The sequence below is a fragment of the Stylophora pistillata genome, chromosome 13 (genome assembly GCF_964205215.1).
Source record: "Stylophora pistillata chromosome 13, jaStyPist1.2, whole genome shotgun sequence".
In the NCBI taxonomy this organism is placed as follows: domain Eukaryota; kingdom Metazoa; phylum Cnidaria; class Anthozoa; order Scleractinia; family Pocilloporidae; genus Stylophora; species Stylophora pistillata.
In genome coordinates, this window is record NC_142531.1 from 9,906,845 (window position 1) to 9,923,939 (window position 17,095).

Below are 17,095 nucleotides of genomic sequence, written 5' to 3' on the forward strand. Positions count from 1 at the left end.
TTGCTCTTCGTCATTCACAGGCCTGATTGGTAATTTTCCTTTCTAGCTACTTTAATTTTCTTTGTAAGGTGAAAAAGAGAAATAGGTATTACAGATAAAAACTCATTAGCTAGTATGTCTGTCGTAGCAAGATGTATCGATGCTGTAAAGATAAGATACACGAAAATCGCTTCTGGGAATTTAAGGTGCAGATTGTCATCACTCTCTGGAACCTATCCTCAAAAGACGCTCATAAATGTACCTGTGTATTAAAGGCTCAATAAATTCTCAGAACAATAGATGGTAAGTTGAACAAATCGCTAAAATCTAGCTACCAATGGAAACTCAGTTACTGACAGATCCTAATCAAGGTGTTTCTCCAAGGTTTACAAAATAACACGACAAGCGTGAAAACATTTTTGCTTTGTGCATACAAAGATAAACATTTCTCAGCTCAGAACGCAAGAGGAAAATGTACGCTAAGTTCGCTAAGTTGTGATAACACTAAAAAAATGGCCACCTTAAGTTCTTTTTATTCTAGTGCACGTCAAAAGAATCGTTTTTCTTTAAGAGGCCCCTTCGATATTTAAAATTCTAAATCGCTGCTATTCTCTTTACAAAAATTCTTATAATCATGATTACCCAAGGCCTCTTACGTACTTTTTGCGCATAAAAGAGATTCATTTGAAAGAAGGCCCATTTAACATTAATTACAAAATCACTTATGTCTCTTTCTTTTTCAAACCTCTAATAGCAATACCTAGAAAAGCTACTTTAATACAAGCCACAACCTTTTATATGCTGCTTGAGTACTGCAAGTAAGCGTTCTTGAGAAAGTCGCATTTTAAGCGATGATATTACTCCTTCACAGTTCAGAGCTTGGAATCTGGATAGTTGTCCAGTTCACTCACAGAACCAGCTGTTGGGCCTTGTTCTTGCCTCGCTCGAAATATCACCTGATACAGAACTGCTGCAATTAACCCTCCTCCAATTGGACCAACCCAATACACCTGCAAAACCAAATCAGTGTAAATTTCAACGATGAAAATCTCTTGTTCCGTTTGAAGGTGGCCTCCTACACCTTTTTCTTATAGAACTCCGCAACAAGTGAGTTGTCCTCTTTTGGTCGGCAATGCGTACGAGATGATGCATCTCTTTCACTATTATGATTTACAATTGAATCTTTTTCTTTCTTACAAACATTTCCTATTTATAGGTGAGTGGCCACAAGGACTTTAGAGTCCCACCTGACCACCTTCTGCACGCTATGCAGCAAAACAAGCAGTAGCTAAAGGTAAAGCTTGGTATATTTTTATGTTACTTTGATATATTGCCATGCTACTACCCAGGCGTTTCACAGACACTAAGAAACGAGCGCGAACCATATGGGACTGGTGACAAGCGCGAAGCAATCCCCCACTCGAAAGGCCTTTTTTAGCGAAGAGAAGTTTCGATGCGAGACTGAATAATAGTTTCAGGCACTGTTACCTACCCAGTGGTTTTCCCAGATTTCGGATGTATTCATGATCACAGCCGGACCAAATGAGCGAGCAGGATTAATGCCACATCCTGTAAAACCAATCTGAAAGAATAAGAATGAGTGTGAGTAAAATAAGCTGGACCAGACTGAATGCGAAGATAAATCGTTTGCATCGAACTTCCTAAATCAAGGGATATGAAGCCATCAATTTTTTCCACTTACCCCAATGAAATGGCACACAGCCACACAAAGGCCAATTGACAGAGGGACTTCGTATCCATAGTGATTCCTCTTGGGGTCCGTACTCGCGCACACAGTGAAGACCAGGAGAAATGTCAGCAAGATTTCAATACCGACTGCTTGGCCTGCAGTCACTTCGGGACCTGGGACAGTGGCGCCCAGAGTACCGCGTTTTGCCTCTGGTGTGATGTATTTTAATACTGCTGAGCCTATGATACCTGCCATGAAGAGGATAACAAAAATACATTGTTTTCAGACTTCAGTGAGCTCGATCTTTAATTTAATGCAAAATAGACTTGTAAAGACAAAGGAACTGACGCGTGTTAGCAAAAAGACACAAGCTAATGATAGAACGAAAAATGTTTCTAATTGACGTACATAAGTGTTTAACACAATCTTGGCAACCAAGGGTGCACGAGTTATACATTTTTTCTCTGAGCATTGGCAAGTGCGTCATATGAATAACTATCAAACGACACGCAGCACGCAGTTGTGGCACATTTACATGATTGCGTCGACGCATTGAAGTGTTGAGGGCTGTCAACCATTTCCCCCCTTCCGGCTATTCAGTTAACCGGGGGAGTGGGGAAGTAGTTTATCGGAAGTTTAGAGTGGGTGTGTTGCTTCCACACAGGAAAAAGTCTAGTTTAGATTGCAGTGCACTGATGTTTAGCCTACACGTCGAAATTCCCAGATTTCAATTTCTTTCTCTGGACTAAACTGTTCGAGGTTCACACATTGTCACCAGTACACATCTACGTGGCCTACCCATGATAGCAGCTCTCCTTCTCCACCTCCCCCCTCGCCATGTCTAAGACAAACACGATTGTTCAATCTTAAGCTGCTAGAACGTCGAGGCCGAACGAATGTTACTTCCTTTGCAGTGTTAAATTAGGCACTTGATGATATCTTAAGTACTGTTTCACACTTCACCAAAACTCATAAATCTTGTCCACTTGTAAAACTCATTACGAAGATGGCAAACATTCAGTAATTGACAAAAAACCACCATTGTTCAAATCTGACCTTCAAATGGCAATGTCTCCGTTAGGAAAATTAACTACCACCCCGCTTTTGCTGGGTTCAACTTAAGTCATGTCAAATGACGGTTTAACTACAAAAGACATCAGAGGATGACAAATTGCTCCTTAATAAAGTCAGCATATGTCTGAATATGCCTGCAAGGAAAATTAGGCAAAGGAATATATATATATATATTTTTTTCTATTGTTTTGACTTGATCGAGCTTTCATCCAACAGGAAATAGTAACCATTTGCATCGCTGTTTTGCGTTCATGTTTTCATTCAACGTTTTTTCTTCCCTGGCAAAAATAACTAATCGAATTTCTCTAACATGTAAACAGTAAGTGATTGTCCGATGGAGACGGCTTGGCCCAATAATCCTTTTTTTTGGGGGGGGGGGGGTGTGGAATAAATTGAGCTCTAGAAAGTACACGAAAATTTAACACGGCATGCATTGCGTTTGGCAGCCCTAACTTTAAGTTGCTTGTATGCCCTTGTTACATCAATGTTATTTACGAGCTTGCGGTTGAGTGCTAAAAGCACTCGAAATTTAGTCACGTTCGTTTCTATCGAGGCATGTGAAATCATGTGCGCAATAATGACAGCTTTCTAAGCACAAAACATTCTAGACATTTTTTGAATTGATGCCAGTATGGTCTCACCAAATACCTGAAATATCATAAATATGCTTAACCTTTTACGATTTTCAGTGTTGATGTCTCATTTATGACGTAATCTGATGTGGCAGTGGCCGAAAAATGCCCAAACATTTACCATAGTGAAACAATTTTGCTGAGTGAATTAAATAACACTCTCGTGGTTTTACAGGCAATTGAGCCGCCTGTACGCAAGATATCATATGACGTCTTAGGAAGTCTTGGTACTCGTGCTTGAGAAAGCATTGATCGAATGCCATTTGGTCAATTTCTTTGATCCAACGTAATATATTGTGAAGGCACCAGAAACATGTTGTATTGTATTTTTGTCGCCGTTTTCCCGATATTAATTAAAAACTGCAACCAAATTGAAAAGATAGTTATCTTTTCTCGTGATTGGAAAATTAGCAATCGACATTTGTATTAGTCTTAACTTTTGAGTGTGACAGTTTTGCGTTGGAGCCATTTTCTCCACGGCTCATGGTGGTAATACTTCTTTTTTGGCTTAGAAACAGCGTTTGGCGCATTCGTTTCTGTCCCGAAAGAGATTTTAATCTTTCGAGTCATTGGAGCGTGTGTAAGCAATAAAAACTAGTTGAGTAGCGAATGTCTGCGTCGGTTACATCGAAAAAATCTGACGACTTCTTCGAAACAACGAGTAGTTTCAACAGTTATGGTCGTTGCCTTTTTTTTACCATTAATTTAAGTCGTTCATGAAGGTTCTTCCTTTCCGCATCTATGAATGAAAAATTAAGGTTGGACAAAGTTGTTTACATCAAGAGTAATAGTTGCATTTAGTGTTCTTACCTCCGACCAGTTGAAAAATTACATAAGTTATCCCCCGAATTACTGACACTTTTTTGACGGCCATCATGGCAATGCTAACGGCGGGGTTGATATGCCCGCCACTGAGGTGCAAACTGCACATCGCCAGGGTTGCAATGCTTAGTCCGAAACACAAAGAAATCAGCTCTGTCGACGGAGGGTGCATCGAATTCCATCTGATGGTTGTACCAGTTGTCAGGAAGATGAAAAAGAAAGTTGCGATCAGCTCCACCAGGGCACTGGCCCAAAAGTGACGGCTCTTCAGCTCCGACATTAGCATCATCGTGGGTAGCGTTCTCTTTTGCGCCGCTTAAAAACGTGTCCAGCTCAGTATACTCGGTGTGACTATCTGGCAACGCTTCAGAGGTCTTGGCCCATTATATGTATGTTGATATGCCCGCGTTCCTCCAAGTCTTTTGTTATGGAAATTAAGCACTAATTGCAGTAAAGAAAGAGCGAGAAGGTGTTAAAATTACTTTTACGTGCAGAAATGTCATTTCTATTGCTACTGAGTAGCATTAGGCAGCATTAAAGAATCAAGAAAATTTCCTTAAAAGAGTAACCCAAAAGATACTTTTGAGGGCCTTCATTAAAGGGAGCATAAAACTCAACAGTGACCAATGGTTCAAGTCTCCCTTCTATGATAATGGTTTTTAAAACGAATGACTAGCGAGAACTGAGAAACTGATAGACAAACAAGGACACATTGTCTTCAAACATTGCATGTGATTACTGAATACCAAAAACAAAAAAATAACAGAAAATACTTAATATGTCGCGCCTGAAATTGATTGATTTAGCCACGCAAGCTGGATTTCGCTGGCTTGAGTTTTGAGCTCAATGGATGTTGGGCCGAATATTACTTTTAATAGAATATGTTGTGGTTCATGATCATGGTTATATCGATACAAATAAACGTTTAATCGTTTACCTCGCAATGTAAAGAGTCAGGCTATAAATTGTATTAATGGTCGCCTGTCGAAGAAAAGCAGTATTGCAGTCGAAACGTCGCAATCAATACAATTGATGGATACTACTTGTGGCTTGGCAGCCTTAAACTTGAGCAGCACAGAGTATAACTTTCTTTGTGTAATGCAGATTTCATCCTCTCTTAACGGGTCCTCGATAGCGCTATTCCCGTAGAGAGGAAGGAATAAATTGAGTCACTCGTCTCGTCCATGCCTAGCGTCCTGAACGAGTCTTGCGGGACCAGAATCAGAGAGGAAGCAACGTTATGTTGGTTTTTTCCTCACCTGAAATTTTGCTGATTTTATGACTTTTTTGCTTGGCTAGCTGAATCAGCCTAAGTTAGACTTCGGGTGGGTCGTCAAGCTTGAAGACCGCTTTAAGTCTACCCCATGCACCACGAGATAAGATAGCATAAAAATCTTTATTCAGTATTTAGCGCAAGTGAACGGATTGAGGATACTAAATATTGGAATACAGAAATCTTCCTTGCTAAAAAAACTAAAAACAGAATTATAAGTTTTACAATGTGATAGATTTTAGGTTAAATATATTTTTGCTTTTGATGTGGTTCAGAAGTTTACTAAGTGCTAAACTGAATTTAAAAAGTAGACGACATTTAATTAGTAACTGTGACCGTTAGAAACAATACAGGATAGTTTTCACTCCGAAAATGTCCCAATCTTTGGAATTTTACAGATATGCTGCATGCATCACGATATTTCGATCCCTTACCGGCGTCATATATAGAGAGTGGCCTTTAAATATACTGAACAAATTCTTGAAATAATCGTTTTAAAGGTTGAGCAAACTCTATGAAGAGAAAAATCAAGGGAACGCGAAATGAATGGTAATGGATGGCAAGGATCAAGACAGATTTACGGGCAAATAAAAATAATAAAAAAAAACTTAGGCTTAAATCTCAAGGAACACAAACCGTGAAGTTTTTCCTTTAAGAAACTTTTTCAACATTGGCATGCAACATTTCAGGCAAATCAGAGATCACATGAATTTCTAATGATCCGTAAAAGGTCCACGCCGCGTCGTTGATACTTAAGTATGACCTTTATGCTCTCAATGAGATGATGGATCGTTAGCGTATTACAATCTCGGGACTTCAACTTTCCCACAAAAAAGAAAAAAAAAAAAGAAAAGAGACCGTTGGTGGTGCTGCGCGGTGAGCCTTTTGAAAACCTTTTCCTTTTTTGACACCAAACTCAAATCAGGATCTGAAGTTTCACTAGCCGAAATCAGTCACTCCATATGTTTATTACGTAGTCGTCGGTTATTAGGTTTTAGCCCCTGTGGTTATGTTCTCAAACCTACCAGGGGGGAGCCGTTGGTCCGTAAAGCCAGACAAGAATGGCTGAGTTGTTCCTACCCAAAAATTGCTTTGCTGGCATAATTTACATATCTATTTATCGATCTTAGCATACCTCACATGTACCCTGCATGGCGAGACGTTTACTTCAAAATGATTGATAATTTGTCCTAGACAAAGTGCCCCTTTCTTCTCCGTCTTAGGAATGTATGAAAACTTTTTAAAATAAGCATTTCCGATTTGAGTTATATTTTGTATGTTTCCTTTCGTGGGGGATGTTGATATGTGTCTCACCAGGAAAGATGAGGGTATTTTAAGTTAATACTGTCGATTTTGGAATCCAGCGACCTCCGAGCCATCAGTGAGGAAGGTGATGGCGAGACTCCGTTCTCTTTGGAGTAATACATTAAGATAACAATTGCAATGGCCATCTTCAGAAGAAAGAAATGCAAGATCGATAGCGCTTAAATCAAGTTATGTCCGATGGGCTTAATAAACTTGAAACAAAATGTATCCCTATAAAGATAAATCCCGTGCGATCATTGGCATCTTACTACATTTGGAGACAGTAGAGTGGGCGGCTAGGATACTTAACCATTGTTGAAAAACTGCACTGAGTGCCTGCTGTGATCTTACGGCCCTATTATGTAAGGACAGGCTCCGTTGCAGTAAATACCGGCCTGTTTCTGTGGCCGGATATTGTCCTTTTCTGCTTGTGCTCTCTCATCTCTTTGTCAGGGCTGTTGTGTTGGTGTCGCCTGCTGTCAGGTCTCGCTTATCAATGTCTTCTTTGAAAAGAATATGGGCTTTCGTTCAGGTCCGTGACACCTCTTTCAAGTTCAGGATACAACATGCTCCTTTGGTTTGGCCCATTACGCTGACTTACGCAAGAACAACGACATTGCCATGATTATCCCTCATTGAGTGGGTTCAACTGTAGTCTGCAGGATTTTAATCGGCGATGTTCGGTCATCGATGTTCTTCAGATTTCGGAATTCTTTGTAATACCTTTTTCTTCATAGTTGACTAAACATGCTCTGTTTCCTGTGTAACCTTGATTGGGCGACTTAAACTGTTTTAAGTGCCTGAATTGGATGATTTCTTACAATTTTTTATGATTTTTAAGGAATTGGATAATTTTACTTCCCACGAATCATATACCTGACAGCTTCATGATTTGGAACGCAAAAGCATGCAGCGAACGTTTCTTCGCCAAAATTGCATGATCCTTATTTCCGTTTTTCTCGATGCAATTTTCCCCTCATTTTCACCATCAGTTCTCGCTCCCAGCGGGTGCATTGGGCATTAAAGTAGCTTCCCCCCTCCTATCGACCCTCTGAAATTTGAGAAGCTTGCTCCCGATAAGAATTGGGGGCTGGAGTTCTGCCACTGCAATCATCCATTCGGTGAGTTTGAGTCGGTCTTGTTTCCTTCCACGCTCCAGTGCCCCCCGTTTGATTGCAACATCAGAGGTTTCACTGTTTTCTCCATTAAGAACGTGATCAGTGCATTGTTATTTCAGATCTCTTTGTTTTCCTTTTGAAAGATGTATGAATCTATGGAATGTATCGCCTCCTTTTACTCTCCGGTGCACGTTATCTCATGGAGATATTGCAAACGAGAGGGAATCACCAGCTTTAACCTTATCCCTCCATCATCAATATTTAAATACATTTTAAGATAAAAATAGGAATGCTGTGTTAATTATAATCACGGCAAATTTTTTTTGGAAATCATTTACAATACACACCATGGATTACTGACGACTAAGTTTGCAAATTTCAAATTGCCCCTATCCCAACTATGATCCAGAAACTAATTGATATGAGTATAATTAACAATTATTCCACAAGCGCGCGTTGGATATGACATGATAAATAGCCAACGAGGCGCGTAGCGCCGAGTTGGCTATGATCATCTCATATCCAACAAGCGCGAGTGGAATAATTGTTTTATTAAAAAATGCGCTCCCAAGATATTAGACAAATCTTCTCGACTTTATTTTGCTAGAAGAAACCGGATGTTACAATGTACAGATATTAGATTATGGTATATTGGCTCATATACCATAATGGCTAAGCCAATAAAAAGTCTTGAATTGCATTATCCAATGATCCAGTTTTTAATAATATGTCTTATTAAAAACTGGATCATTGGATAATGCAATTTAAGAATTTTCATTGGCTTAGCCATTATGGTATATGAGCCAATATACCATAATCTCATATCTGTACATGGAAACATTCGGTTTCTTCTTACAAAATAAAGTCAAGAAGATTTGTCTAATATCTTGGGAGCGTTTTTTTTTAATAAAACAATTATTCCACTCGCGCTTGTTCGATATGAGATGATTATAGCCAACTCGGCGCTACGCGCCTCGTTGGCTATCTATCATCACATATCCAACGCGCGCTCGTGGAATAATTGCTAAATAGATTTCAAGCAATTATTGCTAATTTCATTCCCCGAACTATTATACCTATGTTTCAGTTATTATTATTTTTTTTATATCATTATTATTTTGAACAAAACACATCACTGTGGTTTACATTTAAGAACGCTTTAAAGGCTTAGCACTTTATGGAGAAGGTGATTTTCTAACGGTTTGAGAGACGGCTTGCGTGCATTTGAACAATGTATCGACAAGAGGTTTGTCGCGTAGCAATGGCGACCGAAAATGAAAAAAAACTTCACTACCTAATTACTTGAAAATCCATATGTTTGTCAATAAATGATTAAGCAAATCCAAGTTGAATATGTGAGGACAAAGAGTAAACGTTTGCAGAAACCTTTGTCGACAAAACTCATTGACCAATAATTAGCAGTGCGGTATTTTTTTCCATGACGCCTAACGCTTATTGTTCAGCTTCTCCTTATCTACCAATAAAAACAACCAGTAAGAAAAGTTTGTTGAATCAATTTACAGGAGCCCTGTTGTGATCACGTATAACAAGTTCTCCTTGGTCAAATGATCGCCAAGATCTTCGATCCTATGTGTGCTTATGAAAAACGGACCGGGGTCTCGTAAATGTCGTATTTCATGGGCAGTAGGAAAATATGGCAGATTCTGATTCCGGTACCCATGTTACGGACATAAGTGAGCGTCTTCAGGACGATTTTGAGCTCAGAAAAGAAGGTACTTTGCAATGCTTTCTGTATTTAGCGGATTATAAAAAAAAAAAAAAAAAAACACGGCTTCCTAATTTCGTTTATTAGCGCTCGAATTTCTCTGCTCAAAACAAGTCTCAATTAGGTCCTCTTTGTTTCAGCATTGAACTTCACATCTACATCGACTATTTTTTCTAACCGCACCAGTTCGATGACGAAGTTAATTTTTCTTGTCGGCTCAAAACTGTTCTCAACTGTTGAATAGCTGGGCCCTGGAAACATGAAGTTTAAGACTTCATTAAACTTGGCATCATTGCAAATTAATTCAAAATGGTAATGTCTAGTTTCAAGGGCACGCGAGCGAGAAAGCTACCAAACTTCGAAATAATTACTACGATTAAAGAGCTCTGTAATTTATTCTGTGTGAATTATGCATTGAGTCTTAACTGTTCACTAGGCAAATTATATAATGCAGATTTATAACGTGGGGAAAACTCCTTATTTTGAACATTCACTTCATAGTACGAAAAAGTAAAAATAGATCTTATCGATTAGAATTCGATTTTGATCCAGTTTCGACGGAGTTGAAATATTATTTTAATTAACTACATTCAGCACCGAAGAGATCTCTAGTGTAGAGAGAACTTGAATTGCATGCAAAAGGTTGATTACTTAAGTTTAATGGCTTTACGTTACAGCCTGAGAGTCTTAACTAATACCAATAGCAAGTTTAATTTTTTTTGTTTTGTTTTCGCGGACATATCTCTGTCAAGGTTTGAAAGACGAATATGGTGCATAATCGATTCACTCGGTCAAAATTATTTTATGCTTTTTCAAATATTATGCTCTTCGTCCGCTGTTTCGATAGGTCACTTGTTCAGTAGGTTCCGGGATAGGAAAAGGAGCCTCAATTCAAGTTTTATATGGTTATTGTCTGAACCAAATCATACTCACAATTACTAATAAAAATAATTGACTTAAACACGAATTACTTATTAGCTGCGATGGTTTATGCTAAGTGAAGTGGCACTTTTCAGTGATATTTTTCATATCCGAACAACGGGTGATCTCATCGAGAGATGACCATACAACTGGTAAGATAAATTATTTTTATCGCTGACTTTTCTCGGACTCAGGAAAGATGATAAAGAATTTCAAGTTGTTAATTATGTCCTATCGATAATCATTTGTATTTTTGTCGCTGGCATTTCTGCAGTCGGTATTGTGGTACCCCTAGTAACATTAAATAGAAAAGAAAAATCGTCATGCTTTGCAACAGCTTGCATTTTTTATTCGAGTCTATCTCGTCATTCCTTGTCAGTATAAGACTATAGTGTGGGCTGTGGTAGAAAACGAGTAAATTAAGATTTTACCCTAATTTACATTTGCTGTAAAGTTCTTTTATTGATTTAGGCTTTTTATTAAGCCTAGTGATTCAATCTTTTAAAAATTCGGCAATTTGACGTCAAAAAAACCTCCTGATGTTTTTCATTAGTAGCGGTATCTATCTTCCTCCAATTTAAGTCGGTGAATTATCCTTCTGTTCACAGATAAGGTAGATCCTCTAGGAGGTTAATTAAGTTTCAATCTTTTAATCTCCGATGTTAAGTTTGAGTGGTTCATCTAAACTTTTTTTATTGGCATCAAGTCCTCCATAAAGAGTTAGTTTAACATCGAAATTTCATATATGTTTCCTATTGAAGTCTACTTCATTTTGGAAGAGGGAGCATTTTATTGTTTTTAAGATAGCTTAATTGAATTTTCTTTCCTCAGCTATGCTACAAACAGTGACAGAAATAGGACGCAATTTATCAAATGAAACCATCTCTCAGAGGAATTCAATTGAGATCAGTGGAGAAGATATTTCGTGGAATAGGTCAAACTCGACTCCTTCTGGTCACCAGCGTCGAAACAGCACAGGCAGTACCCCTCGCTTAATCCGTCACGTGTCTAGCCGTACCACTTCACCTGCTCCTATCACGCAAAGTCGAGTGTCGTCACCATCTCGTTTTTCAGTAACACGTGCATCGGGATCTGCTTTTCACGTACCCATTCAAACTCCATCACCGGGTCGTCACGTGCCACACCGTGTCACATCTCCTCCCCGTCTCGCACCTAGTCATTCTGTCTCACCCACCCGTCACCTGACAAACCGGTTATCGAATCCAGCTCGACACCCGGTAACTCGAGGGCCATCTCCCGCTCAACTCCCGTCCAGTAGAGTAAATTCACCTGCTAGCCGAGTTCCACGCCGTAGAGCCGCCAATGCAGGAAGAGCCGTTGGTCGAGAGACGACACCAAGGAATAATTTGGTAATCGCAAACGTTCATACAACGCCTAGGAGATACAGAAAGGCGAATGGTGTTGTCAACTCAGCACGGCACTCTGCTCCTAACAGAGTAAGGCAAACCGCTGCTCAAAGGTCGGTTAGTTATGGTGGTGCGCTCAGCGAAGGGGATGGTGCAGGATTTCTGAGGAGTTTAGATAGTATTCCAACACATTCGGGATCAAGGAGTGCGTACGATTTTGTCGACGCTAGTAAGCGCAAACCTTCAAAACGCCAGGCAAATGCGACACATGTTGATATCACAGATATAGACCTTTCTGCTCTTGAGGAACAAGAAGTAGTAATCGATCAAGTTGATGACAAACCTTGGCTCCCGACAGGAATCTATGCAGTATTCTTACTTACACTGTGGACTGCCGTACTAAGGCTTAGTGACGGTGTAGAAGCAAACGGTCCTGTTGCTTGTTCTGCTGGGGAAGAAACTCGACTTTGGATATGCGCTGCCTCCTTCTCGCTTGCGCAAGGTCTCGCTGAGGCCTTTTGGCAGCGAAAAAACATGCTCAAGGTCCTTTTTAGCATGCTATGCCTCTTTGCGTATTTCATCATTTCTCACGTGCAACCTTTATCATGTCGGTTCGGAGAGGACAGAGTCACAGAGATAAGTAAATGGCAGTCGGCTATGAACTTCTTTGTGAGTGCGTTGTTAGTAGTGGGAATTTATAAGCACATTTTGGAAACGATACAAAACCAGAGAATAATGAAAGAAAAAACGATTCAAAAGAGGCAGTGGGAAGATACAGAGGACTCAGAGTTCGAAGGATTACCAGAGGGTATAATATAACCAAGTGAGGCGGTGAGGCCCCAAGTGCATCCATACAGGAAGCAGAGGGTCAACAGGTATTTTGTTTTAACCAACGTCCTCAGTCAAGTTTCACTGTGGAGTATTGAACTTGGCGTGGAAGAAACTCTGCAAAATGACAGATATTAGCGTTGGAACAAAACGTTACAACAATTTTTTCCGTTTCAGCAGTTAGGAAAACGCAGTTATTTCAAGAACACCATTTCCTAGTTGAAACTAATCATTGCCTGTGAATAATGGGGGTAAGTTTCTAAAGAAACTGTGGTGCTGCGTCGGTGGGGGCGGGGGGTATTACAAGAAAATTTATTTTTATCAACTGAGTTGGTAACGTAAATTGGCCACCGTAAAGAGTTTCTAAAGCTGACGTTTCGAATGTTAGCTCCTCGTCAAAGCCTTATGGTTGTTAGACTGATTCTTATTACGATCAACCTCGCAATATTCAGCCAGAGTGTATCATCATCATGGATATCAAATTGAAATAATTTATCATTTTTGGTGAAGTCTGTTAATCCCTCTTAATCCTTCCCTTAAAAAAATAGCCACATTTTCGTCGAGTTGAACCGTTTCACTTTGAGTTCTCATTGAATAATGTTCGCTAGATATCAAAGCTTAACTCAAAACTTTTATATAATAGTGCTAATGGATGTTGAAAGAACGGTTCATGCTAAAATATTGGGCGGTGTTTTAACGACCAGCCTGCTGCTCTTAGTTTTCCTCTCAGAATTTGTTTCTTCAGTTTTCCCTTTATTAAATGATCAGATATTTCCAAAATGTGTAAGCCAGAGTGAGGTTTCACATGAAAAATTAGACAACGATGTTTCCAACGGTCACTGAAGAGCAGTTTATATTTTAATGATGCAGCTGTGTTGTACTTGGTTTTTATTGTAAAATAGAAGGATGCAATTTCACGAAACTGTCATTGAGGCACTCACATACAGCTATAAATTATTTTTAATTGTATATCATATCAACGTCGTGTTAAGTCTGTCTCCTTGTGTTTATTATATATCTAATATTGTTAATGATCTCTTTTCATTGCGTTCTTTTTCTTAAGTTTGTCATTAAATGTGCATCTTTAATACTTTCGTAAAAAAAACAACATTTGGATCAATCACTGTGAACATAAGTAACCGAGTTATAAGTCGCAATGAGAGGCAACCCCTTAGACAGCTTTTTCTTTTGGTATTTTGTGAACACTCCATTAAGAACAACGCGCGCGAAATACGCGAAGTATCATTAAAAGATAAATGAAATTTTCCTATTTCCTTTGCGTGTCCAAAGTCTTCTTATACAAAGCCGGAGACGTCTAGCTTCGAGACTGAAGAAGGGAAATAGACTCTTTAGTTCTCAAGCCCTCTCGTTTATATCCGGTGAGGCCTTTTTCAACAAAACAACAACTCAGTTTTCTTTTTTTTTCCGGTTTAAAGCGAGTTGAACCTCGGTATTGTTTCGGGTAATCAGGTATAGAGACCGACAGTGTCGTACGCTGATCAGTGATCACTTGCAAAGCACGTGGCGGTTTCAGCGATCTCGCCTCCACCGGCAGATTAAAACTTTGTTCTGTTCTATATTTAACTGCGTCCTATGGCTAAGCAGTAAATAGCTCCTTACTTGTAAAGTCTTCTAAAAGGCACTCACTCTCTGAATATCTGAATAAAAGGTCTAATTGCTTTCCAAAGCATCTTAAAATGGGTTTTGTTGATTGTGAGATGGTAGGAAACTTTATTGTTATATTTAGATATGCCTCTTACTCTTCACGGGTAGTACCTGCATGTGTATATTGGGACTGAGTGTTAGGTCTTTCTTCACTGATACTTGTCATGTAGTGCCGGATGTTATACTAGTGAGCATAGAAACATGGCTATTTGATGACGTAAATACGACGTCACTGTTCAAGGGCCCACAAATAGAGAAGCGGAGTGCGTTGACCAGCGAAAACAATTCAACATCACTTGTTTTTTGCGCGGTCATCAAATGAAAAATGAAATTGTTGTCAGTGAAACCTTTATTTTATGTTGTGGCCACTAAACCGCTAGTTTCCATCATGGAGCGGATGTTTCGACCATTTTATCGGCAAGGCTTTTATACGGATTAAGTGCCATCTTTGTAATTTGTATTGACCTGCCATGATTGAAAGAACAATATAGCGGAAAACAAAACATATTTGGATCACTAAGCATGAAGTAAACATGTAAAGTGTTACCATCATTTGCATAAGGATGTTTGAAGATGAAGTGACAACTGAAGGCGTTTGACGCTTAGTCTGTTGGTGTGAGGAGCAAATACTCTTCGCGGAAACATGGCGAAAGGGTTGTTCGCGCTTGTTCGCAAGGGTTCGAAGTTGAATTACTTAGATGAAGCTGGCAGGGATTCGTCCCAAAGCAAGCAAAGTGAAGTCCATTACCAAAATGCACCTCTTAGAGAGAAAAGTATAGCGAGATCAAAAGACGATAATTCAAGTAAAGAAAATGATACTCTGGAAAGCACCACTTCGAAGGAAGGAATATCTACTAAAAAAATACTTTTGAATTTGACTTTCCAAAAGTTATCTATAGGACGCAAGATTGCACGGAATTCGCCTGCTACTTCAAAGGACAATTCATCAGCGGAAATTACTGCGACAACGAAGGAAGAGAGTTTGGATTTTCCTGGTAAACCCAAGTTAGTTCTTAGTGTAGCTAGTGGTTATTTTGTTGGCAAATGTAACAGTTTAAGTATGGAGACCACTTCAAAGAAGGGCGAAAGTGTCGGGAAAATAGTGCCTTGTATTATTTTACCCGATCATGACTCAGTTAATATTCGTTCGACGGCTTGTAACAGGTTAGAAAATCATCCTTGCGTACAGTACTCCAGGAATTTTGGTTCGCTACCGCATTTACGCGTCGATGCCGAGAAAAAAAAGCGTCCATCTAGTTGGAATAGCGAGTCTAGTCCAAGAGGGAATGATCTCGTTTCAGTATCAAATCAGAATCTGGGACTAAGAGGAGAAGCAGTGCCACTTTCATCGTCGCCTTCGCAGCGGAGAAATCGAAAAGAGGGTTCTTTAAGTCCAAAAAACCAGCATCTGGGTAGACCTGCATCTAGTTTAGATCGAAGCGGGAGAGTTGTGGATCGTTTTGTGAGAAGGGCTAAATCATGGGGTAAGGGAGATGAAATTACAGACTGTGTTGTGCAACAAAATAGAAAGATTGACATTTTTCTACCATCAGTGTAAGAAATATTCGGCACTAAAGGTAGACAACGCGCAACGCCTATAGTACTTTATCGATGTTATTGTTGATGTAAATGTTTGTGAAAACTTTTTATTTTCTGACCGGCAATTAGTCAGCAATATTATTTGTTAAAAACGTTTACCTTTTTCCGTAAATGATTAACAAGAAAGACAAACAATATCAATAAAGGTAGAAAATTTGTAACCTTACAAAACGATCGCATTTTTGTTCAAAAAGAGAAGAGACTGTCAAGTGAAAAAAAAAAAACAATTACCGGTAGACAGCGTTAGGATTCTCCTTAACAACCTGAATACATATTCCCATATAAGCATCTGCGAGCATTTGTAAAAATCTTAATCTTGGCTGACCAGTTTTTTCCTTCTCATGACTTTTACTTGTGAAATTCATCCAGTATTTTGAGGGGAAATTTGATGCTGATCAGTCATGGGGTTGGAGAGGTTAGTCATTGCTTCTCTTGTTTCCTCTTTTGTTTCTCAATTCGTAGTCACAACACTTTGTGCGGCGTCCGGTTGTTTCTGTAATCGTAATCGTAATCACATACGTGATCAACACATCCGACATCCGCTTCGGGGTCGTCTGAGTTTTGACGTTCATTTTAGGATGCTTACTTGTTTGTTTGTTTATTTGTTTTTACTACCGCCGGGGCAAGTCAAATTAGCAACGAGCTAACAGGAACTTAAAGGGGATTCTTTTGTGATTAATTGACCTTTTAAACAATTAAAGATGAAACTCGATTTATAAAAATTGTTTATTTATTCTTTACATGCTCACTTTGGAGGCTGGTTGGCTGCATGTGATGCTTTAATGTGACAGCGTGATGCTGTTAGTGAGCTTCGATGCGCTAGCTGATGTTTGGCTGAGTAGCCGCGTGATGCGGTTCCAGTCAATACCCACTAATTGACCCTTGCTCACCATAGAGTCTCCTGTAGCTCAGTGGTTAGAGCATCCGACTAGATCACGGAGGGTCGTGGGTTCAAATCCCATCTGGAAACTCGATTTTAAACAATTGCCATAATTCTGGACACAGCTTAAAAGTGTAACCTGCAACAGTACTTCTTTTCAATTCTTTTTCGCAAACTCAGGACTCCAAGCCCATTTTTTTCAAAGAGTCACCTTTT

The 17,095-nt window shown here is 39.3% G+C and overlaps 2 protein-coding genes across 2 annotated transcripts; one reads left to right on the plus strand and one right to left on the minus strand.

Annotated features, from left to right (window-relative positions):
- Positions 1 to 662: 662 nt before the first annotated feature.
- Positions 663 to 4,570, minus strand: LOC111330181 (aquaporin-4). The gene is made up of 4 exons (XM_022935003.2): positions 4,186 to 4,570; positions 1,682 to 1,917; positions 1,472 to 1,561; positions 663 to 989 (listed from the first exon to the last, which is right to left on the minus strand). The coding sequence occupies exons 1-4, from the start codon at positions 4,484 to 4,486 to the stop codon at positions 852 to 854; spliced, it is 765 nt and encodes a 254-aa protein (XP_022790738.2). The 5' UTR covers positions 4,487 to 4,570; the 3' UTR covers positions 663 to 851.
- Positions 4,571 to 9,424: 4,854 nt separating this feature from the next.
- LOC111330174 (uncharacterized) lies at positions 9,425 to 12,868 on the plus strand. Its single transcript, XM_022934998.2, has 2 exons — positions 9,425 to 9,626; positions 11,372 to 12,868. Exons 1-2 carry the CDS (start codon positions 9,548 to 9,550, stop codon positions 12,724 to 12,726), a joined length of 1,434 nt encoding a protein of 477 aa, XP_022790733.2. The 5' UTR covers positions 9,425 to 9,547; the 3' UTR covers positions 12,727 to 12,868.
- Positions 12,869 to 17,095: the final 4,227 nt, after the last annotated feature.